The following is a 21,206-nucleotide window of genomic DNA, read 5'->3' on the forward strand; positions in this document are numbered from 1 at the left end:
CGTGACGTTCCAGACTACGGACTAAAAGACAATAAATTGACAGGGTCCAAAAATACAATTTATTGTTGTGGCGTAGGGCTACCACATGGTACAGGTACACCGGAGGACAAGTACTAGTCCAGGATGTAGCAGTGGGACACCGTATTGATTGATCCATTGCAATACGGAGAGAGCTATATACTACTGTACTCACTGCTATTATTGTAGTTCTTGTCTTGGATTCCGGAATGCGATTGGAATGGGGCGGATTCGAAGGAAGGGTCTTCGGATATCGAACCCACTGTTATCGGTGACAACAACTGGAATGGTATTTATAGCCTCGGCGAACCTAAGAGGAATTGATGAGGATAGAGGATTCTAGAGCATTAAATAGAGACAGTGTAGAAAAGACTATGGTGAGACTATTGCATTCTGCTACTATACTTGTACACTATACACCGTACAAGTACACCAGTCCACCTGGACAGTACCCCACTTGGCCCTATAATTATCATCATCGTCCTCCTTTTATTGTTTACGTATTCTCTTTTTTTTCCCTCAATTTCTTTTCCTCTTAATATCTGCTCAATTTCTTCTCTTCTCTTTCCTAATATTTCTCTACAAGTGCTCTGATAATTGTACTCTGGACACTTTATAACCACTGTACAAGGTACGTGCCCATGACGGAAGCTTGTCGTCGCCAGCCACACCCGACGATCGACGGCGGTCCCTTTCTGGCGTGGCAACTGGAATCTCCCCTACCTCTCTCTCGCTCTCCCTTTTCTTCTCTCTATCCTCCCTTTCTCTCTCTCTTTTTCCCTCCCTTCCTCTTCATCCACTCTACTCTTATTCTCATCATTGAGATAATTCTCTCCGTCGTTGAGCTGTTGCTAATTAACTCTCCGACAGTCCTGACACGCCCGATTGACCACCTCTCTTCCTCTCTACAAATAGCACCTTCCACAATGGCCGCAAACGCAATTCCCTCCCGCCTCAGAGCTCCTGCCAGTGAGGCTTCCCAGGGTGGCTTTGGAAAGCACCACGGAAAATCCCAGTCGCACATGGTAAGTTGGCTTGAGTCGTCGTTGCCGTTGTTGTTGCGGTGGTGGTTCCTTCCTGCGGTGCGGTCGCAGTATCCAAAACAGAAGGAGGGATGGCTCTTTCCTCTATATGGATGGGCTGTATATATAGGCTTCTGTTCTTCGTTTTCTTCTGCTTCTTGTTTGCTCTTCACGCTATTGCCATCGCCATCGTTTTCTGTGCCATCTGCTGCACCGCACCGTTTACCGCTTGCATTCGTTATTGCTGTACCACTTCTACCCACTGTTACCACCGTCTATTTACTCCCATCGAGACTTCTGTTGCAACATGCCCTTCATTTCTTCTCATCAACGTTCTCTGACCAAATCCTTCCCTCTCCAGGCCTTCGAGAATGCCTCCACCAGCGTGGCCGCTTCCCAGATGCGTAACGCCCTGAACGCCCTCTCCGAGACCGTCCCCGATCCCCAGGAGAAGAAGCGTTTTGAGGCTGAGACGGACAACTTCTTTGCTCTCTTCCGTCGTTTCCTTAACGACAAGGCCAAGGGCAACGCCGTCAACTGGGACCGCATCGCCCCGCCTCAACCCTCTCAGGTCGTCGACTACAACGAGTTGGGCAACGAGGCCTCAGTTGAGTTCCTCAACAAGCTGGCTGTTGTCAAGCTGAACGGTGGTCTGGGTACCTCGATGGGTTGCGTTGGCCCCAAGTCGGTCATTGAGGTCCGTGAGGGCATGTCCTTCCTTGACCTGTCCGTGCGTCAGATCGAGTACCTGAACCGCACCTACGATGTCAACGTTCCTTTCGTTCTCATGAACTCTTTCAACACCGACCAAGACACCCAGTCCATCATCAAAAAGTACCAGGGTCACAACGTCGACATCATCACCTTCAACCAGTCCCGCTACCCCCGTATCGTCAAGGACTCGCTCCTGCCCGCTCCCAAGAGCTTCGATGCTCCCCTGCAGGACTGGTACCCCCCTGGCCACGGTGATGTCTTTGAGTCGCTCTACAACTCGGGCACGCTCGACAAGCTCCTTGAGCGTGGCGTCGAGTACATCTTCCTGTCCAACGCGGACAACCTTGGTGCCGTCGTTGACCTCCGTATCCTACAGCACATGGCCGACACCGGTTCGGAATACATCATGGAGTTGACCGACAAGACCAAGGCCGACGTCAAGGGTGGTACCATCATTGACTACGAGGGCAAGGCACGTCTCCTGGAAATCGCCCAGGTCCCCAAGGAGCATGTCAACGAGTTCAAGTCCATCAAGAAGTTCAAGTACTTCAACACCAACAACATTTGGATGAACCTCCGTGCCATCAAGCGCGTCGTCGAGGAGAACGAGCTCGAGATGGAGATCATTGCCAACGAGAAGTCCATCCCCGCCGACAAGAAGGGTGAGGCCGACCAGGCCATCTACCAGCTCGAGACCGCCGTCGGTGCTGCCATCCGCCACTTCAAGAACGCCCACGGTGTTAACGTGCCCCGTCGTCGCTTCTTGCCCGTCAAGACCTGCTCCGACCTCTTGCTCGTCAAGTCGGACCTCTACCGCCTCGAGCATGGTCAGCTTCTCATGGACCCCAACCGCTTTGGTGGTGTGCCCGTGATCAAGCTTGGATCCGACTTCAAGAAGGTCTCGGATTTCCAGAAGCGTATCCCCAGCATTCCTCGCATTGTTGAGCTGGACCACCTGACTATCACCGGTGCCGTCAACCTGGGTCGTAACGTCACCTTGAAGGGTACTGTCATCATTGTGGCTTCGGAAAGCAGCACAATAGACATTCCTCCTGGCTCGGTTCTCGAGAACTGTGTTGTTCAGGGAAGCTTGAGGATCCTGGAGCACTAAGGAGTCGTCTATCATTTCTTTTTATTTGTTCTTCCCCATCATTTGTTATTGTTTTTTTAACCCCGTTTAATGTCTTTTTCCTTGCACAGGCTCCAATCCCGACAGGGAAGGTTTTTTCTGCATTGAGGCGATGGGTATGCCCTGAATTTGAGTCGGTCTATTAGTTTTATCATGGGGATATCTCTCTGTGGATGTCAAGGAGGCGCCATGGCGGCCATGGGCTCCTGTAGGTAGTGTTATGTATCTGGCGTGTCGTTAGCCACTTTAATCCAGCCTTGGTACACGATTTCAATGAGTCTTGGTCTGTAGTTTGACGTAGACAACATAGTAGGTGGGTTTTATATCACGTGCCAGCAGTGCATATTGTTGGTGGAAACCATTTCCGGCGATGTCTTTATCCTGTCTAGATTCAAAGTAAGCGTCAACCTTTCTGTACGGTAAAAGAGATCGAGGCAGATCAAGACTGTTAGAACTCCACGTTTACTGTCCTTGTACTATATTTTGACTTTGCCTTGGAATAGAATAGGTGCCAGGAACGTTGTATGGCCGGACTTCAACTCCGGTTCTACGTCATACCATCTGCCTAGCATGGTTTGTATCGTCCTGTTCCTCTTTCGCCATTCCTTCGATTCCCCATGTTTCCCTTTTCCGCAATGTGTAGGTTATCCTTCCAACTCTATTTCTGCGTCGCGCGCCAACAACAACACGATTGATTGATCGATAACCTCCATTCTACCTTACAAACGTGCGCCTCTGACATGTAAGATAACAACAACATGAACGAATCGCAATATTACCGTCAAATAGCCCCAGGCCCGTCACCAACATCTGAAGAAGCGTCTAGTCTGCCAAGTCCGTCGGGGGAGTCCAGATCGAGTGTTGCTTATAGTGCTGGGAGTACTGCCGGGGGGCCTAGTTCTAGTGGAGGAGGTGGGAGTGGGCAAGGGCCGACGAGTGCTGGTGGGGAAATTGCTGGTGGTGGGAATGGGGGGAGTAGTCAGTGGAAGAAGAGGGTGTCGACGGCTTGTTTGGCTTGTAAGAAGTCGAAGAGGAAGGTATGTGTACCTCTTTCTGGGTGAGTGATGCAGATGAGGTGTGGATAGTGCTGATGAGTTGGGTAGTGCTCTGGAACAGCTCCGTGTGATAACTGTCGAGCATTTAATCGGGTCTGCGTGTTTGATGAATCGCTCGATCAACGACGGCGGGTCGCCGCGAAGCGCACAGCGGATGAATTGACGTACCACCGTGACCTTCTGAATGACTTGTTCAAGCTGATTCGCGCCGCGGATGAATCGCACGCCCTTAAACTTCTCGAGATCATCCGCAAAGATGCCTCGGCCGAAGAAATCAGATCCTACGTTGACGAAACCCTAGTCGGCCTCGACAGCACAACCTCGCAATCCAAAGAAAACAACAAAGAAGTGGTAAACAAATTAGAGGACGTACGGCAAATGCTCAATGTCGAAGGCACGGGTCCCTCGTTCCGGCGGAAGGTCATGGACATACATTTTCTGTGTGATGAAGCGCCGTGCAAGGTTCCTGCGAAGCCGTGGACGACTGTGACCGAGGATGACGATCTGGTGTCGCATTTGATATCGTTGTATTTCACCTGGGATTATCCGTTTTATTCGTTTTTGGATCGGGATGTGTTTTTGAGGCATATGGCGATGGGGAATTTGGAGACGGAGTTTTGTAGCCCATTTTTGGTGAATGCTATTTTGGCGAATGCTTGCGTATGTTTTCCTCCTGCGTGGTTGTGGATGTGGGTGTGGTTGCTAACTTTGGCAGTATTTCTCGGAATTCACAGAAGCATATGTCATCCCTGGGGACATTTTGACTAAAGGAGCGGATTTTCTTGCTGAAGCAGAGCGGTTGAGGCAACAAGAAACGGCGAAGATTGGGCTCTGTTCGTTACAGGGCACGCTTTGTTTGTATGAGAGGTGTGTATTGTGTTTGTGTACTATGAAGTGTTTCTCTAATGGCGGACAGATATGCGTTAACGGAAGACGATGACATGGGATACCTGATGCTGCACCAGGCAATTCGAGCCGGTGAAACACTCGGGTTGATTGGTGATAAAGGGGTGAAGATGATTCCCGAGCAGCTTTCCTTTGATATGGATACTTCTCTCAGACGGACTGCTTGGGGGTTATTCCATGTTGATACGTAAGTCGTCTACTCTGTCGTATTATGCATGCCTAACAATTGCAGTGTAATCCATACCAGCTTCCTAAGACCAAGTCTCGTCGCCAAAGTCAACATGAAACGAATTGACCGCAACGGATCTACTAATAGCGACCTCTGGATTCCATATCCTTCGCATCGCAACGCCAGGTCAGCATATCTGAGCCAGTACTTTGATGAAACATGTAACCTCAGCGAGATTGCACTGGATATTTCGAAGGAACTGTTTTCAGAGGATAGGAGCGTGACTTCGGCTTCGCAGCGTCGTCAGGCGAAGGAAAATTTGTATGAGCGACTACGAAGATGGCATGGTGCTTTGCCGCGTATTTTTGGGCCAGAGACGAAACCGCCGCCTTATATTATTCTTCTAAGGTATGTCCCTCTAGCTTACACATTTGAAAAACATGACTGATTATGGTAGAATGAGATATTACACCCTGGTTATTAACGTATTCGCCTGCAATACAGACGATGACGTCTCTAGCACCACATCCGACGCCCCTAAAACGCCAGAAAGCGAGCCCCGCCATAGCCCAACCGGCAAATACAATGCTTGGGAACTCACACAATCTGCTGCCCGCGGCATCGCAAGCCTCACACGCCTGCATCGACGCGAATACGGTATGACACGCGCGCACTATTTCGCCATGTACGCCATCAACCTGGCGCTCTTCGCCATGCTCGAGTCCGAATCCTTCGACATCTTAGACCCAGACTTCCTCTCCCTCTCCAGCTCGTTCTTTGTAATTGCAAGTCGCTCGCATCTGGGCCGCAACTTATTTCATATCTTCCGGCAATCTGTACGCTCCAAGTCGCAAGGGAAACGAATCCGCGAGTCAAGCGGCGTCTCCGAAGAATTAAAGGAATTATTCGACGAAGACGCCATTGCGAAGGGACAGAACTGGCTAGATGACTACGCCAACGGCCTTGAGAAATTGAACCAGGATGATCGATACAACGGACTTGGGAATGGGAGTCATGACGGCGAAGATTTACAGGAGTATCCGGGGTTAGGGCTATTTGATATGCTGGATCGGTACGAGAGCTTGAGTCTGGGGAAGGATGAGATTGTGGCTGAGAGGAATAAGCAGGAGGAGTGGTAATAGTGCCTGTAAGTAATGCAATTGTATATCACTACTTCATACATTTTATACAGTGATAATGGGTACCTAGTGACGTCATGATGTGAGATCATCAATACATACTCCGACGGAACTTAGCGTTCTCTTTTTTGACATCCTTCAAGCAACATACTTTGCAATAATTGTAAAGCAAACTAAATAAAACAATCCAGCTCAAGCCAGAAATTACCCCCATGGGCTAGTTAGTCATAATGGATCACAGCCACATCCACAACAACCTCGGACCCTACGATCCGGAGAACCCCCAACGAACCAATGTAATGGACATCGACCTCTCCGAAGAGGCCATGCCCCCGTCTTCAGCAGCAACGTCCTGGCCCTGCGACCAGCAGCAATATATAGAATCCGAGCACACAATGACAACAGATCCATCTACAGACCCCTTCCTAATGCCGGGAAATAACTACAGCCGTTTCGAAACACCAAGATTTCACCCGTATATGAACGGTGTGCCCTCTCCTTCAAACGACATCCCCCCTCCTCCACCGGCACACACAACTTCATCTCGTCCCCAACATCCACCATTCGGAGTCGCGCCGCTAGGCCCCCATCCCAATCTAAAACCAGCAAAAGTCGCAATCCCCCGGAAAACAGGCGGTAACAGCGGGACATACCGCCGACAGCGCTCCGCGCGTGCATGCGAACCCTGCCGCAACCGGAAAATCAAATGCGACGGCAACAAGCCCATGTGTCGGCAGTGCGTGGAGCAGAAGATCACATGCATGTTTCTGGACGTAAAGCGGGTAAGGGAGCAGAAGCAGTTAGGGACATTGGGGGTGAAGGTTGAGAAGTATGAGGAGTTGTTGAGGGAGTTGGAGCCGGATGTGGATATTATGGCTGCGAAGAAGATTCGGAGAGCTTTGAGGGTGTGTCTGCCCCTGCCCCTGCATGTTGGATGGATGGCATTTGTTGGAGTTTGTTATGGTTAGAGGCGTTAGGAGGCTGACTGGTAATTGGATGATATAGCTTGATGATGAATATGAGGAGGGGTCGGACACGGCGAGTGAGACTTCGTCGTTGGGGTCGCTTGATGCGATTGATCTTGTTGAGGAGGATTTGAATCGCAATGAAAAGACTAGGGCGACGGGGTACTTTGGGAAGAACTCCGAGGTAGCATGGATGCAAAAACTCGAGAACGAGGCGAAACATCGCAGTCACCGTGGAATCCAGGATAATGATCCGGCGTCTCAATGTTCAGGGGGACGGCCGGACGTACCAATCTCACTGATGAGTTACTACCTAGACGACCTTGACGTCCCCATGTTCCACGAAGTTGATCCCTCCGCCGTGCCATCAAAACACCTCGCTGATAAATACTTTTCGGCATACATGCTCGTCTTCCATCCGTCATTCAACGTTGTCCGCAGAAAGACGTTTACCTCGCAGTACGTACGCTTCATCAGTGAACCGAGCAACATTCGACCGCCGCGGAAATGGCTGGCTGTGCTGAACATGGTATTCGCCATCGGGTGTCACTATTGTCGACTGACGGGAGATGATGTCGGTGATGATAGGGATAGCCTGACATTTCTAGCAAGAGCACGAAAGTTGAGTTTAACAGAGAATGCACTCTTCGAACATTCAGATCTGCAGCAAGTGCAGGTGGAGTTTCTAGTTGCGTTTTACATGCTGGCCCGAGGCCAGGTAAACCGCGCCTCCAAGTTCACAAACATGGCCTTCCGCTCCGCCCTATCCCTTGGAATCAACCTCCGCTTCGTAGACGACTGGACCGACTACGCCGCTAAAGAAGCTCGCAGTCGTCTCTGGTGGTCTATCTATATCCTCGAAAACTCCATTGCTGGATTGACGGGACGAGTCTCCTGCGCAGGTGAAAGTCTCAGCTCAGTGCCTTTACCAGTACCCTACGATGAAGAATATTTTGACCGGCCGGACGTGCTAAAACTATTTCAAGATATCTCGCTGCGCCAGAAATATCTCAAGCCAACGCTCTTTCAATCAGATGAGGAATCGCGCGCACATGGTGAATGGCTTGAGAAATGTGGCCCCAGTCCATCGTCGTTCTTCTTCTGTTCTGTAGATCTGGTCTTCATCACGCAGGCTATCCTCAACAAAGTCTACAGTATAGAAGGCATCCGTGAACGATCCGGGCAAATCGAGCAGCGCATTCGGAAATACGGGATCAAACTGGATAACTGGCTCTCCAAAGTCCCGTCAATATATCGGTTCACGACGACTGGTGGACGGGAGGCATTGAATGAGGATATCAATTCGTTGGCGACGAACGGTTTCGCAGGGAGTGGGGACAAGGAGAGGGAGAAAGAGAGGAGTTCGCGAGAGAGGTTCAGTCTCGCAATGCACTTCTATAGTTGCAAGATAACCCTATGCCGACCATGCCTCACGCACGCAAACGCCAGAAACATCGCCCCATCCACAGACATCGGTCCCAGCCATACAGCCAACAGCGACGACGCCGATATCGACACTGACAACCTTAGCGGCACCGACGACGATAACGACGACACCGACGACCCAACCCCCTCAACTATCGGAACAAGCACCTACACTACCCAACCCGACATCGCTGGCTCCAACCCAATCCCGAACCTGCACAAAACCCCCAATACCTCAAAGGCCCGCCGCGCCCGCTTCCGCACAGAAATGTCCCTCTCCTGTCTCCGTGCCTCCTGCGCCCTCCTCTCCCTCCTCCCCAATGAACCAGATATCCTCTCCCTAACCCGCCTGTCCCCATGGTGGCACCACCTGCACTACATAATGCAAGCTACCACAGCACTGTTACTAGGACTGGGCAGTTGGCCCACGAGTCCCCCTGCAGAGGAAAAACTCAGTACGTCAGTCCAAGCATCCGTCTTCGGGACCGCGATACCGATAGAAATGTCTACGGATCCGAGTGAAGAAGAGGGTGGCACGGGGCTCCAGATGAATCCACTTCCAACATTACAAGTTGCGACAGTCGTTAATTCTACCAAAAAAGCATTGCGGTGGTTACACCACATGTCCGTCCATGGGGACCCCGCTGCTCGCCGCGCATTTATATTATCGGATAGTTTTATGCGGCGCATAGCGCCAAATCTAGGTATCGACGTGAGCGACCTCCCCGAAGTCGAGACGTTACCTGTCACCAAGTCGCCAGCGGAGGGCATGCCTGTTCCTGCTAGTGGAGTTGGGAGTGGTGTTGAAGGGCTGACTACGGAAAGTGAGGAGGCGGGGGACAGGGAAAGGGAGATGGAGGTTGAGGGGAGAGGGATGGTGGAGGAGATGGAGGGGGCGGTGGCGAGAGGGGAGATTGATCGGGAGTGGGATGGGGTTGGGGGGAGGATTACGGGGGTTTATCTGTTGTGATGGTGTTTCTAGGTTTATTTGGTTAGGGTTTGGATTGTGGTTTCGTTATACTTGGGCTTGTTTGCGATGGTGGTATACCCTGATTCGATTATGCATATAGACTTTATGAATAACTGCTGCTGCTGCTAGATATGCATCAAACCAAAGCAATAAATGACAATTTCATGACAAAAGGAAGGGGAATAGGGAATAAATGTAAAAAGAAAGGAGATGGCAATGCTCAATTCATAACATCAACAAGCGATAAAACCAGATAAATGAGACCGAACCGAACCATAAACGAGATGGATAAACAATGCGTAATTAGTCAATACAAGCCAAAGAAGCAAATAGAGCCGATAACCCATGGACATAGACATAGAAAATAAATAGGAAGATACTATAATAGCAGTGAACATGAACAGAGCCTTCGGATTGAAGGACGTCAACTAGATTGAAAGGGTCACCTTATCCCCTCAAATCGAATGCAGAATATCCCGCTTGTGAACAGGATTCATCCCAATCCCCATATTCAACGTATTCATATGCATCGCCATCGGATTCGGCGGTGGTGGCGCCTGCGTTGGCGCAGGTGCAGGTGCCTGGTTACCCTGCTCCATACCTGTCCCCGATTGTTGTTGCTGTTGGGCCTGTTGAGCCTGCTGTTGCTGCTGGGCAGCAACGTCGACCTTGCGCGGTCGACCACGTGGCCTTCCCGTCTTCGATGGCTTGGGTGGGCCGGCTGGTTTCTTGGGCTTTGGACGCGGTGCAGCAGCAGCGCCCCCCGCTGCGATGGTGTCGACTTTGCGGGGTCGGCCGCGACGGCGTTTTTGAGGTGGTCCTTCGGTTTGGCCTTCTGGGGATTGATGGGTTTGCTGTTGCTGTGGTTGAGCTTGGGGTTGAGCTGCGGGGGAAGGGACTGGGACTTGTATTTGGACCGGGCGTGCTTGCGGGGATTGAGCGGGTTGTTGTTGAAGGTGCTGTGGTTGAGCTTGGGGAATGGAGGGAGGTTGCGGTTGCTGTTGCGGCGGCTGAGGATGCGCATGCATAGTATAATGAAATTGATGCTGATGCTGCTGAATCTGCGGCATCGGCGGCGCAAACTGTGGATGTGCCGATGGCGGAGGAGCAGCCTGGGCATGAGGAGACGGAGCAGGGTGCGGGTGTTGATAAGGAACACTGGCCGGAACCGTGTTTGGTGTCGACGATGCTGATTTCGACTTGGCCTTCGGTTTGGGTTTTGCTGGTGCAGTTCCATCAGCTTTGTCCGTCTTGCGTGGTCTTCCTCGACGGCGGGGTGTGTTTTCTGTACCAGCAGCACCACTGGCCGATTCAGACTTGGTTGGTCCATTCAACTGTTGCAGGACTGGTGCTGGTGCTGGTGCGGATGGTTGCGATTGCTTTGGTGCGGGCTTACTGCGTTTATTTGGGGGTGCGAGTTTCTCCTCTTCATCTTGCTCTTGTTTTGTTGCCGTCGTTAAAATCTCTGCAACGCCGATAGTCGAAGGCATTGACATTGGCGCTGTCGCTGGAGCCGCCGTTGTCGCAGCTGGCCGTGGTTGGGGTTGCTGAGGTTGTTGCTGTGGCGGCGGCGGCGGCGGCGGCGGCGGCTGCTGCTGCTGTTGGTGGTGGTGATGATGTTGTTGCAACAAGGCATGCTGCTGCGATTGCGGATGGTGATATTGATGGGGTTGAAAGGAGAATTGCTGGTATGGGTTTGGCGCGTATGGGTTCTGTGGAGGCTGATATTGGGATTGTTGAGGTTGTTGAGGTTGTTGAGGCTGCTGAGATTGTGGCAAGGGCTGTTGTGGCTGTTGGTAATGACGCGCTTGCGGCTGCGACTGGTATGCTTGTTGGGGTGAGAAATGAGGTCGTTGCGTCGGTTGATATGATGTCTGCTGAGTTTGAGGTTGCTGCTGCGGTTGGGGCTGCGATGAATATTGCAACTGTTGAGGGTATTGCGGTTGTTGTGGGTATTGTGCCTGCTGCGCTGAGGGATAATGCTGCGCCTGAGAGGTATATTGCGCTTGCGGTCGTTGCGTCTGGTACGGACTATGATGAGCAGGGCGTTGCGACTGTGCTTGCGATTGCGATTGCGACTGCGGCGGCGGTAGTGGCGGCTGCTGGGGTCGTGGACTAGGCGCTAACATAGGTGATGCCGACGTTGCTGGATGCGAACCCTGACGGTGATGTTGCTGTAATCGTTCTAGCGATGACTGTTGTGGCGACTGCGATGACGACGAAAGATTCATGGCATGCGCATGGGGTGACAAAGCTGCCTGCGGGTTCATAGCAGTAGGATGATGAGGTCGAAAACTCGCCATGGGATTGATATTCCTCTGCAGCGTCTGCATGGACAGATACGGATCTTTAACCCCACCCACCGAGTCCGTGTTCCGGGACAACAACTCAGACGAACCCTGGGGGAAATTCCCCGGGAACGGACTGAAATTACCACCTGCTGACAGCCCAACCAGCGGCGCGGAGGTTACTGGCGCCGTCATTTTGCGAAGGTCAGAAGAGTGGGTTAGATCCGTAGTCGTCGGCTGCGGCTGACCCCGAAATAACGGGTTGGCAGTTCCAGGGATCGAACCATTGGCATGCCTCGGGTGAGTATGAGCCGGATGGCCAGCGGCGCTCATGGAGGGAGACTGTAGCGAATGGTTTGGGGGGTGTTGCTGATGCGACGTATGGCGGGGATGCTGCTGTTGCGGCGGCGGCGCCTGGAAGGGATGGCCTCCGTAACCCATCATTTTTGCAGGCAAACTGTTTTAAAATTCTGTGTCCCCGGTTCCTTTTTGACTCAGGATCATACAAGCACACCGTCGGCCTCAGGCATCAAGCATGTGATAACCGTCCCTGGCACGACAAGTAGATGGTCTTGGGGCGACACTCGGAGGAAACCCGTGACACTTGTCCAATCGCACGGAGCACACGTAATATACGTGGAGAGGGAAAGCGAATCAAAGAATTGACACAAACTGTCAAATAGCGGCGACGCGTTGGCAGTTGTCGACGTGTTTGTTGTTGTTGTTGAGAGCGAGACGCTGTCCCACGCGATCTGTGCTCTGTATGTACTCCGTTGCTGGCCTCAGGCAGTAAATGATACGGAGGACGGTTCGGACCGGTTGCGCAAGGGAATAATAAGAAAATAAAATAAAACGCGTTAGCAATGCACGTTAAGGGAGAGACAGAAACTGTTTGGCAAAGAAAAAAATGCTCGGAATAATCTGGTTTATCTCTGCGTCGATGGCAAGATCAAAAGCAGGCAATGAAATGATGCCCAGCGGATGACTGTTGGGGGTGTTTTCTCAGCAGTCGCGGTGTCGGTCGCTGGATTTTCTTTTTTCTTTTTTCGATTTTTTTTTAGCGTTGGGGTATTTTTGGCTCTCCGCATCACGTGATGTGCTTTTGTTGGTTCCCGGCCTGAGGCAAAAGCTGTCTATTGTGGAATAACTATAGGATTGGGAGATTGAGATAGGTTCTATGTACAAATGGTGTAGAGTATGTAGGTTTATTTGCTGTGATCTATAAGATATAAGATAAGACATCGACTGTTGACACTGACAGATCGATCTTATGTTTTGGTTCCTTGCGCTAATTTTTTTTTTTTTTTTTTTTTTTTTTTTTTTTTTAAAAAAAAAAAAAAAAAAAAAAAAAAAAAAAAAAAAAAAAAAAAAAAAAAAAAAAGGCCAGTGACATCATCCATAACAGCCATCATATAATTAGCCGCGACTGGTCTCTATTCATAAGGCTAGAAACCATTGCCAATCTTCTACTACGTACTACGTACTGCCTGTCATGCTGGTGCTGTCCGTTCCTGCGCATTGATTTTTTGATTTTATATTGTTCGGTTCTGGTCCGATGTGAGATTCTCCACATGTTCTTATTTTGGTTTGTTTATTTTTCAGAAAATGAAAACGACGAATTATACCAATCAGAAGTATGGGGTAATTTATTGACACGCACATATATCAAGTATTACTCTGTACATTGGCTATATGAGAAGCCAATCTCCCCCCAAAAACCCAATATGGAAAATCCACCTCGATTCCTGACCCTGTTCATCCGCCCACTGCCAATATTGCTGTACTATCTTTGCCGCATTCACCGCATTCAAACACATCGTATCCTGCCAGAACTTATCCAGGCAAGCCTTGAGAAATTCCCGCTGTGCTGGCCACGGACTCTCCAGCGCCGCGATGCAGATTGGCCATAAGATACATTTGAATAGGGAATAGTCGCTGCGTAGGGAGCCGATTACGCCGAGTAGTTCGTATATTAGGTCATCTTGGGGTGTGGTTTGGTTTGTTAGGGCGTCTAGGACGCGTTGGCCGTAGAGGAGGGCTCCGAGTTTGTAGACTTGGGGTAGGTTGCAGAGTTCGTTGATGTTGTGGGAAGATTGGTGGGGGAGTGTGGAGGCCCAGAGGTAGCAGTCGAATTGTTGAATGGAGTCGAGTACTGTCGTGAGATTTTGGATATGGAGGGCGATGGGTGCGTTGTCCAGCGTGTTTTTATCGAGTAAGGCGTCTCGCTCGTGGGAAATACATTGGATGGCATGAAGGAGATATTCCGGACAACCGAGGAAGGATTGTTCCACGGTGTCTTGGGGGAGCATCGCTGGTGGAGCAAACTGGGAGAGTAACCTGGGACGTACAAACGTTGCTCCAAGCGTTTCGATCCTGCAGCTGTCAGTAATGTACATACATCGTACAGTCAGTTCGCAACACATACGAATATATCTGCTTGGCAACGAAGTTGCGTAACTCCTGTACCGTCTGGCCAGGATTGTCGTTTCTGAGTGGTTGGTTAAGCGAGATTAAACTCTTTGCGCCTTCAAGATGGACATTCCATCGATCACTCCCAGATTCTAAAAGATCCAGGAAGATCAGAAGAAAGATGCTGGCCAGGGTCGTATCTTGTCTGCACAGGGTAACATCCTGCACTTTCTGGGACAATCCCTGAATTGCCTGGTGCTTAAACGCTAGAGCGTCCCGGTGAGAGGTCGTAAGATTCGAAGATGGTTGTTCGGATTGATCAGAGTAACCCGTGTTGGCTTTGTGCTGTGCCGCCAGGGCCAGAACAGCCTTGAGCAAGGTCCTGTCATTCATAGCCAAGGCAATTAAACTCCGAAAAGGATTTTTATTGCTGTCATAGACGATAAACAACTTGCAGATGCGTTCGTTATCTAGTTCCACATTCCTGTCAGACTCGCCATTTAGCCATTAATAGCATAAGCAAAATACCTACAATAATCCAAATAAAACCTCGACGTCCGATCCAAACTCCCCACGGCAGTATCCTCTAACCCCGCCGGAACCCTATCACCCCTGCTCACAGCTTTCGAAGCATCCTCCACTGAAAGACCCTGCATATTGCCTCGGATCGCCATTCCCTTGACCCATCGCAGTGGTCGCTTGTCGAAGCATTCTAGGCCGGCTTTTTCGCATTTGGCGCAGGGGACTTTGGACCGATCGCATTGGACGTGTCGGCGACGACATGTATAGCAGGGGTTGGTCATTGCATGCTTTATGCGTTTGTTGTGTTCTGATTTGCCATGGTATGGTTGGTGCGTGGGGAGAACGGGGATGGTTATCGCCGCAATTTTTGCGGAGTAACTAAGTTTATCGCTATCGTGATTAGTCAGGATTGAGTCATTCTTTGAGCTCTATGAATTGATATATTGCTCCATTAGTCTCTGGTAAAGGCCTTGTGTACATTGATATTTTGAGGTAGTGTCTATGCTTCTGGCTGCCCTCTTTCTGCTCTATGTTGCAACAGTGCAGATCCAGGTCCACGCAGTATTCGAGTACAAGCCAGTGACCAGGTTCCCCATAAACAACGCAGAGGCAAGTAACAGACCTATTCCGATCTCTCACGAACAGTCTTCGCAATTCCCTCACCCGTCGCCGTTCCCAACTTCTCAAACCCCTCAATAACACCCTCCCGGTCTCCCTTCCCCATCTCCTGACTCATCTTAAACTTGCCCTGCAATCTTTCAATCTGAATCTCAATCCCAATAATGTTCTTCTTCAGCAACTGCACATAGTTATCCGGCGCATCAGCCACCTTCCACGGCGACGCATACCCCATAATCCCCGTCTCTGCATGTTGCGACAGATCCTCAATCTGCTTCTGCAAAAACCCACTCGTGATATCGGACTTCGAGTCACAGTATACCTTGACCTTGCCGTAGGCCTGCACAGCGGAGTAGTTCCATGTTGGTACGACCTTTCCCGTAGCAGGTTTAGTCTCTGTGTAGAATTTCGGGGTTACGTAGTGGTGGTGAGGGCCATTGAAGAGGACGAGGACTTCGTCGGGGAGTTCGAGGGCTTCGGCATCGCCTTTTTCGGACTGGATTGTTGTGAGGGCGTCAATCAGGGCTTTAGCTTGCGGGTTTTGTTTGGCGATATGGCCGCGGAGGGTGCCTGGGTTCTCGTCTGAGGGGTTGTCAGGCAAGTCGATGAGAAAGGGGATGTGGCTGGACTGGAGGAAAGGGTATGTGGGGGATTTGATGGCTGTTGTTAGGATTCCCAGAGGGTTTTCCCTGATGAGCCGTTGTAGCACTGGGATGCTTGCCTCTGCGTGTCCTGGGCGGAGATGCATTGTTGTGAGTCAAATTATGGATGATGGTAAGTATTAGAGTAGAAAGAAGTCCAGGATGAGGGGTTGTGCTGCGGTGTTTATCATTTATGCCCCAGCCCTGCATACCATCAGGTCAGCACATGATATACATTCCATATGATTGGCAGTAACCGCCGATGTATCGGCGTAGAGCGTCGCATTCCTCCATTTCTGGTATGGTTCGGTATCGGCGAATTATCGATCGCCTTATCCATCAGCTGACATACAGCCAATCAAAGTTGTCCTGTCCGTACCAATACAAAACGAAAAGTACCATGCATTATGCCCAATTAGGAAGTTAATAAGAGTGGGGCAAATAGGCACTAAAACGAGCTTAATTCTGGTTTTGGAAGTTGGCAGGAGTGGATCTTAACGATTAGATATAAAAACGCCAGAGAGCTGAGACGAAGAGTTTTTCTCTATCACACTGAAGCTCAGCTTGTTCAGGGCTTATTCTAGCTGCTTTACAATGTCACACCCTTCTACCCAGGCGTTGCACGCGGATGACTCATTGAACCGGGTTACGGACGTTGCGCCTCCAATTCATTTGTCGACTACCTTCCGATTTCCTAATGAGCCGGAGAACTTGATTCCTTCAGTCGACCCAGTGGTATGCTCACTCCCTCAAGTTCCAGGGGCTTGGCTGACTCACTCAGGACGAATTTGACGGCCACAACTACGTCTACTCGCGCGAATTCGCCCCCAACGCAACCCGTTTCGAAGCTATCCTCTCCGCTCTCATCGGTGGACAAGCTGTGAGCTACACCACCGGTCTCGCAGCTCTTCACGCTGCCCTAGTCCTGCTGAATCCCCGCCGCATCTCGGTTGGCGAAGGGTACCACGGCAGTCATGAAGTGATCGCAGTCCTCTCCCGCCTCTCGGGACTTCAAAATCTCCCCTTGGATTGCCCAGCTGGGAGTCTTGAGGCTGGCGATGTCATCCTCCTCGAAACACCCGTCAACCCCCTGGGAACAGCATTCAGTATCGAGGAATTTGCCCAGAAGGCGCATTCCCGCGGTGCATATCTAATCGTCGACAGTACATTCGCCCCACCAGGCCTGCAAGACCCGTTCCTCTGGGGCGCGGACATCGTCCTCCATTCAGGATCAAAGTACTTCGGCGGCCACAGCGACCTCCTCAGCGGCGTCCTCGCAACCAAGCGCAAAGACTGGACAAAGCAATTACTCGAAGACCGTCTAGCCCTGGGCAACGTCATGGGCAACCTAGAAGCCTGGCTTGGTGCTCGTAGCCTGCGCACACTGGAAGTCCGTGTGCAACGCGCTAGTCAAAATGCTTCCCATCTAATCTCCTGGCTGCAAACTGCATTAATAGCGCCCTCCCCAAGCGACGAGCAAAAACTCATCAAATCCGTCCTCGGCAAAATCCACCACGCCAGTTTACAAGACGAACCCTGGATCAAGAAGCAAATGCCCAATGGTTTCGGGCCTGTTTTCGCTATTATCTTGACTAGTGAGGAGTATGCGCATGTGCTGCCTAGTAAGCTGCATTTCTTCCATCATGCTACTAGTTTGGGTGGTGTGGAGTCGTTGATCGAGTGGCGGGCATTGTCGGATTCGAGGGTTGACCGGAAGTTGTTGCGGATTAGTGTGGGATTGGAGAATTGGGAGGATTTGAAAGGGGATCTTTTGCAGGCTTTTCAGGCTTTGGTTTGAGATTTGGTTTTGTATTCATGTCTAGTTGGGGGTGTTGGTACAGTGACATCGGAGAGGGTTGTGTACATAAGACCAAAATACATGAGAAAGTCTTAGATAATGTTAGTTGCAATTGCATGATGAAGAGCATATCAAGATATTACGAGTAGCATGTTAGCACATTGGTCATTAATATATCTCAAATTGGGTATTTATTAAGTATCCGAAGGTATTCAATTATTGTATCTTGTGAGATAGAACACAAATGCTCCTATGCACATCTCATATGTTGTATATAAGCTAACCACCTATTTGCTTCCCCCAGTAACGTTCCCAATAAAATCCCTAGCCTGCTGTCTCAAGTTCCCGGTCACATTACCAAACTTATCCGAGACATTCTGCCCGCCGGAGGTAGCATTGTTCGCCTTGTCGCTGAGACCGCCGGTAGCGTTGTTTAAGGTGTCCTTGGCGTTGCCAGTGGCTTTGTTGAATTGGTCCGAGATGTTGTTCAAGGGGTTTGAACCTTCTGTTTGGTTGGGGGAGGGATGAGTTAGTTTTGGATAGGGGAGCGGGGGGAAGGGGGCGAGAGAAGGAGAGGAGGGCGTACGGTTCCCGCTGTTGCTGGGCATTTTGACGGTTGTGGGGTTTTCTTGTTTGGTGTTTTTGTGGTTTTTTTTTTTTTTTTTTGTAGGCGGTGGTATGGAGTAGAGGTTATTTACAAGGATCTAGATCCGATATGTAGGGTTCTTATAGATCTGGGGCTTGACAGATGCATGACGTCAGGACGTATCAATATCCAACGTCGTTTACGACTTGACGTCGAGAACGGAAGAAGCCATGGTTCACTCGTGGCGATATGACGATACGAGTGGTAGCGTGATCATACCGGACTGATCTAAAAAGTGTATTATCGCGCATCGGGTATCTATCAATCAAATGGATAGGGGCAGATAGCAGCAGATGTGCAAAGGGGTAATCGCTAGGTGGAACGCCAAAAACAAAAGACAGGATCCCGAAATATATAAGTTTATAAAAGGGTAGAGAAAGACATTAAGAAATAACCGAGTGGACCTCATTGCCAATCACCGGGATGGCTGGAGGTATCGGGAGGGTCAAGATAACATAGGGGGAATAACAAAGCAAGGGTATGTAGAAGTAAGTGAAAGACTGGGCCTGCCGTCCACACGCTGGAGTTGGAAAGCATCGCATACACGAAAAACACGCACGATGAAGCAACAGTAACAGTAGATAGTCAAGCTGTCTCGTTGCCTGAATCCGGATCGCTAGATTCAGTAACAGACGAATAATCATCTTTGAAATTCGAGGCCGATAATAATCCTCGGGCACTTTCGCCAATGTCTTGCAATTCTTCGGGGGCAAGCACGCGTCCACCGAGTTCGATATCATTGACATGGACGTCGTATTCCAAAGCTTTCTGACCATCCTTGATCAGTTCTTCCGTCCATGCGAGACACCGTCGGAGACTTTGATTCATTTTCTGGCTATCAGTCAATAACTCTTGATGCTTGGCGAGATCAATAAACACTCGTTTCTCGTCTCGTGCCCGATGTTTGGCATCATGCTTCGCCAATGATCCGGGACTCATAACTCTCTCATCTGCGGAATCTTCATCATCTTCATCCTCCTCGTCCTCGTCTTCGTCCTCGTCCTCATCTTCGTCCTCATCGTCGTCTTTGTGTTTGTTTTCGTCTTCATCTTCGCCATCGCCATCTTGATCAGATGACTCTGTATGTGACTGCACCGAAGATATCTCGCTCATTCCTTCCTCTTCTGTTTCAGTGGTTGTCGAAAGCGCTGCCCCAGAAACTGAACGACTAGATGACCCAACGGGGATACGGCCTGCGCGACTAAGACGCCTGTATCGCCGCAATTCTGCGTTCTGCTTCCGCATTTCGCGCTCCAAGGTACGATTAATCGCAAGCAGGGACGAGTTGCTGATCTCTAGGTCCATAATCTTGCGCTCAACGCGAGCATTGGCAGCCGGATCGTTCGTGTTTACCTGTTCCTTCGCATCTCTGTCAGGACTTGCCGTGTCTGCAGAGCCCGAAGACCCATTGCTAAATATTCGAGGTCGTAGACCTGGAATGGGCTCTGATGCCGCGGCACTGTCATCAACTTGCGGATCCGTAGGAGACACGATAATGGGACTTGGTCGGAGTGCCTCTCTGGGTGAATTACTGTTGCTTGCGGAATCTAAGCTTGACGATTTGATATGGCGTGCGACGGAGAGGGGAACGGGTGGTGGTCGATCAGGAACGATAGCTGGCAACGAAGCCTGCCGCTGTGAACTAGATTCAGTGGAATCATTAATGGGCGGTGGTCCCGACTGGGATATCACACTATCCGATAGTCGAGGTGCAGGTTCAGCTGCAAGTTTTGCAGTCTTCAACCGTGGAGAGGCGGAATTAGTGGTGGGAGGTTTCCCCCCAACCACAGACCGGGACAACCCTGTCGAGCGACGTTTGATCGTCGGTGCTGTGGGGTGAGATTCATCTGCTGATGATCGACGCTCATCTTTTTTCCCGTTGGCATAGACAAATGATGCTGGCGAGGAGGGTTTCCCGGGCGGCTTGAGTCGAGGCTCCGGTTCGGGGGTGTTGGACGACCTGGCATCGGAGGCATGAAAGAACATCGGCGATCCTGATGACGACATATCAGGAGAGGACATCGGACGCGCAGAGTGATGGCTTTCCGCGGTCAGGGTCCTAGCCCTGCTGGTCCGCGGAGCTTCCAGCTTCGGTCCACCGCGAACCGGACTTCGTTCTGTCCGATAATGCGCTCCGTTCTGCGATCCAGGGGTCACCATGGACTGAGAGTTAGGGGTATGCGGTGCCGATGGAATCCCCGACGTGGTACTCGTGGGCGATGATACAGGTCCATCTCGTCTAGATGTTCGAGAATTTGTTCGAGGAGTCACATTCGTGCTGAGATAACTGGCGCTAGAACGATAATCGTCCTTGGAGGGGGTGGTGTTAGCTGACGCAGGGTGTTCGGATTGCGCGACTCGTCGGGGCGTCCGGTAACCTCCCGGGGTAGCGAGCCTAGGAGTTAACGGCGATTTATTATTCGATCGGTGAAAGGCAGCGCTAAGAGCCGGGGTAAAGGGTTTGGCGATATGGCCGGGGTTTTGTTTATCGGAGGTCATAGTTGTGGATTTCGAGGGGCGGAAAGGACGGCGAACTTATGGCATTGCGAGGCTCGACGACGATCTGCAAGCATGATGGAGGCATCCGCCACAGACACGCCAATATTCTCTGTCAGGTACTGATCAGTAGTCAGGTACCCTGAGAGGGGAGGATGATGGTGAAGGGAAGAGAAAGTTTGATGCCAACAACAGTCAGTCATGGGGAAAATCCCATCCCCGCCGAAAACGGTCTAGTGCCAGCCACCCCCGTTTTCACCGCCATTGCCTCGGGTT

The 21,206-nt window shown here is 50.7% G+C and overlaps 9 protein-coding genes across 9 annotated transcripts; 4 read left to right on the forward strand and 5 right to left on the reverse strand.

Annotated features, from left to right (window-relative positions):
• Positions 1 to 944: 944 nt before the first annotated feature.
• On the forward strand, positions 945 to 2,865 carry ugp1 (UTP glucose-1-phosphate uridylyltransferase; the record flags this gene model as incomplete). The annotated part of the gene is made up of 2 exons (XM_040784356.1): positions 945 to 1,043; positions 1,402 to 2,865. 2 exons carry the CDS (start codon positions 945 to 947, stop codon positions 2,863 to 2,865), a joined length of 1,563 nt encoding a protein of 520 aa, XP_040638659.1.
• Positions 2,866 to 3,309: 444 nt separating this feature from the next.
• On the forward strand, positions 3,310 to 6,152 carry EURHEDRAFT_501214 (putative C6 transcription factor; the record flags this gene model as incomplete). Its single annotated transcript, XM_040785757.1, has 7 exons — positions 3,310 to 3,708; positions 3,811 to 3,920; positions 3,987 to 4,598; positions 4,654 to 4,805; positions 4,855 to 5,031; positions 5,077 to 5,421; positions 5,471 to 6,152. Exons 1-7 carry the CDS (start codon positions 3,642 to 3,644, stop codon positions 6,150 to 6,152), a joined length of 2,145 nt encoding a protein of 714 aa, XP_040638660.1. The 5' UTR covers positions 3,310 to 3,641.
• A 479-nt stretch (positions 6,153 to 6,631) lies between these two features.
• On the forward strand, positions 6,632 to 9,512 carry EURHEDRAFT_456915 (uncharacterized protein; the record flags this gene model as incomplete). The annotated part of the gene is made up of 3 exons (XM_040784387.1): positions 6,632 to 7,057; positions 7,158 to 9,005; positions 9,090 to 9,512. 3 exons carry the CDS (start codon positions 6,632 to 6,634, stop codon positions 9,510 to 9,512), a joined length of 2,697 nt encoding a protein of 898 aa, XP_040638661.1.
• Positions 9,513 to 9,967: 455 nt separating this feature from the next.
• EURHEDRAFT_377967 (uncharacterized protein) lies at positions 9,968 to 12,244 on the reverse strand (the record flags this gene model as incomplete). Its single annotated transcript, XM_040779019.1, has 1 exon — positions 9,968 to 12,244. One exon carries the CDS (start codon positions 12,242 to 12,244, stop codon positions 9,968 to 9,970), a length of 2,277 nt encoding a protein of 758 aa, XP_040638662.1.
• Positions 12,245 to 13,379: 1,135 nt separating this feature from the next.
• Positions 13,380 to 15,071, reverse strand: EURHEDRAFT_531168 (Zn(II)2Cys6 transcription factor). Its single transcript, XM_040787178.1, has 3 exons — positions 14,742 to 15,071; positions 14,226 to 14,679; positions 13,380 to 14,173 (listed from the first exon to the last, which is right to left on the reverse strand). Exons 1-3 carry the CDS (start codon positions 15,010 to 15,012, stop codon positions 13,489 to 13,491), a joined length of 1,410 nt encoding a protein of 469 aa, XP_040638663.1. The 5' UTR covers positions 15,013 to 15,071; the 3' UTR covers positions 13,380 to 13,488.
• A 282-nt stretch (positions 15,072 to 15,353) lies between these two features.
• On the reverse strand, positions 15,354 to 16,097 carry EURHEDRAFT_456782 (FMN-binding negative transcriptional regulator; the record flags this gene model as incomplete). Its single annotated transcript, XM_040784377.1, has 1 exon — positions 15,354 to 16,097. The coding sequence occupies one exon, from the start codon at positions 16,095 to 16,097 to the stop codon at positions 15,354 to 15,356; it is 744 nt and encodes a 247-aa protein (XP_040638664.1).
• Positions 16,098 to 16,520: 423 nt separating this feature from the next.
• Positions 16,521 to 17,918, forward strand: EURHEDRAFT_386731 (putative transsulfuration enzyme family protein). Its single transcript, XM_040779692.1, has 2 exons — positions 16,521 to 16,725; positions 16,772 to 17,918. The coding sequence occupies exons 1-2, from the start codon at positions 16,585 to 16,587 to the stop codon at positions 17,786 to 17,788; spliced, it is 1,158 nt and encodes a 385-aa protein (XP_040638665.1). The 5' UTR covers positions 16,521 to 16,584; the 3' UTR covers positions 17,789 to 17,918.
• Positions 17,919 to 17,989: 71 nt separating this feature from the next.
• Positions 17,990 to 18,454, reverse strand: EURHEDRAFT_412834 (uncharacterized protein). Its single transcript, XM_040782020.1, has 2 exons — positions 18,375 to 18,454; positions 17,990 to 18,293 (listed from the first exon to the last, which is right to left on the reverse strand). The coding sequence occupies exons 1-2, from the start codon at positions 18,394 to 18,396 to the stop codon at positions 18,076 to 18,078; spliced, it is 240 nt and encodes a 79-aa protein (XP_040638666.1). The 5' UTR covers positions 18,397 to 18,454; the 3' UTR covers positions 17,990 to 18,075.
• A 565-nt stretch (positions 18,455 to 19,019) lies between these two features.
• Positions 19,020 to 20,933, reverse strand: EURHEDRAFT_515703 (uncharacterized protein; the record flags this gene model as incomplete). The annotated part of the gene is made up of 2 exons (XM_040786403.1): positions 19,020 to 19,402; positions 19,496 to 20,933. 2 exons carry the CDS (start codon positions 20,931 to 20,933, stop codon positions 19,020 to 19,022), a joined length of 1,821 nt encoding a protein of 606 aa, XP_040638667.1.
• Positions 20,934 to 21,206: the final 273 nt, after the last annotated feature.

Source organism: Aspergillus ruber, assembly GCF_000600275.1.
Source record: "Aspergillus ruber CBS 135680 unplaced genomic scaffold scaffold00014, whole genome shotgun sequence".
Lineage (NCBI taxonomy): Eukaryota > Fungi > Ascomycota > Eurotiomycetes > Eurotiales > Aspergillaceae > Aspergillus > Aspergillus ruber.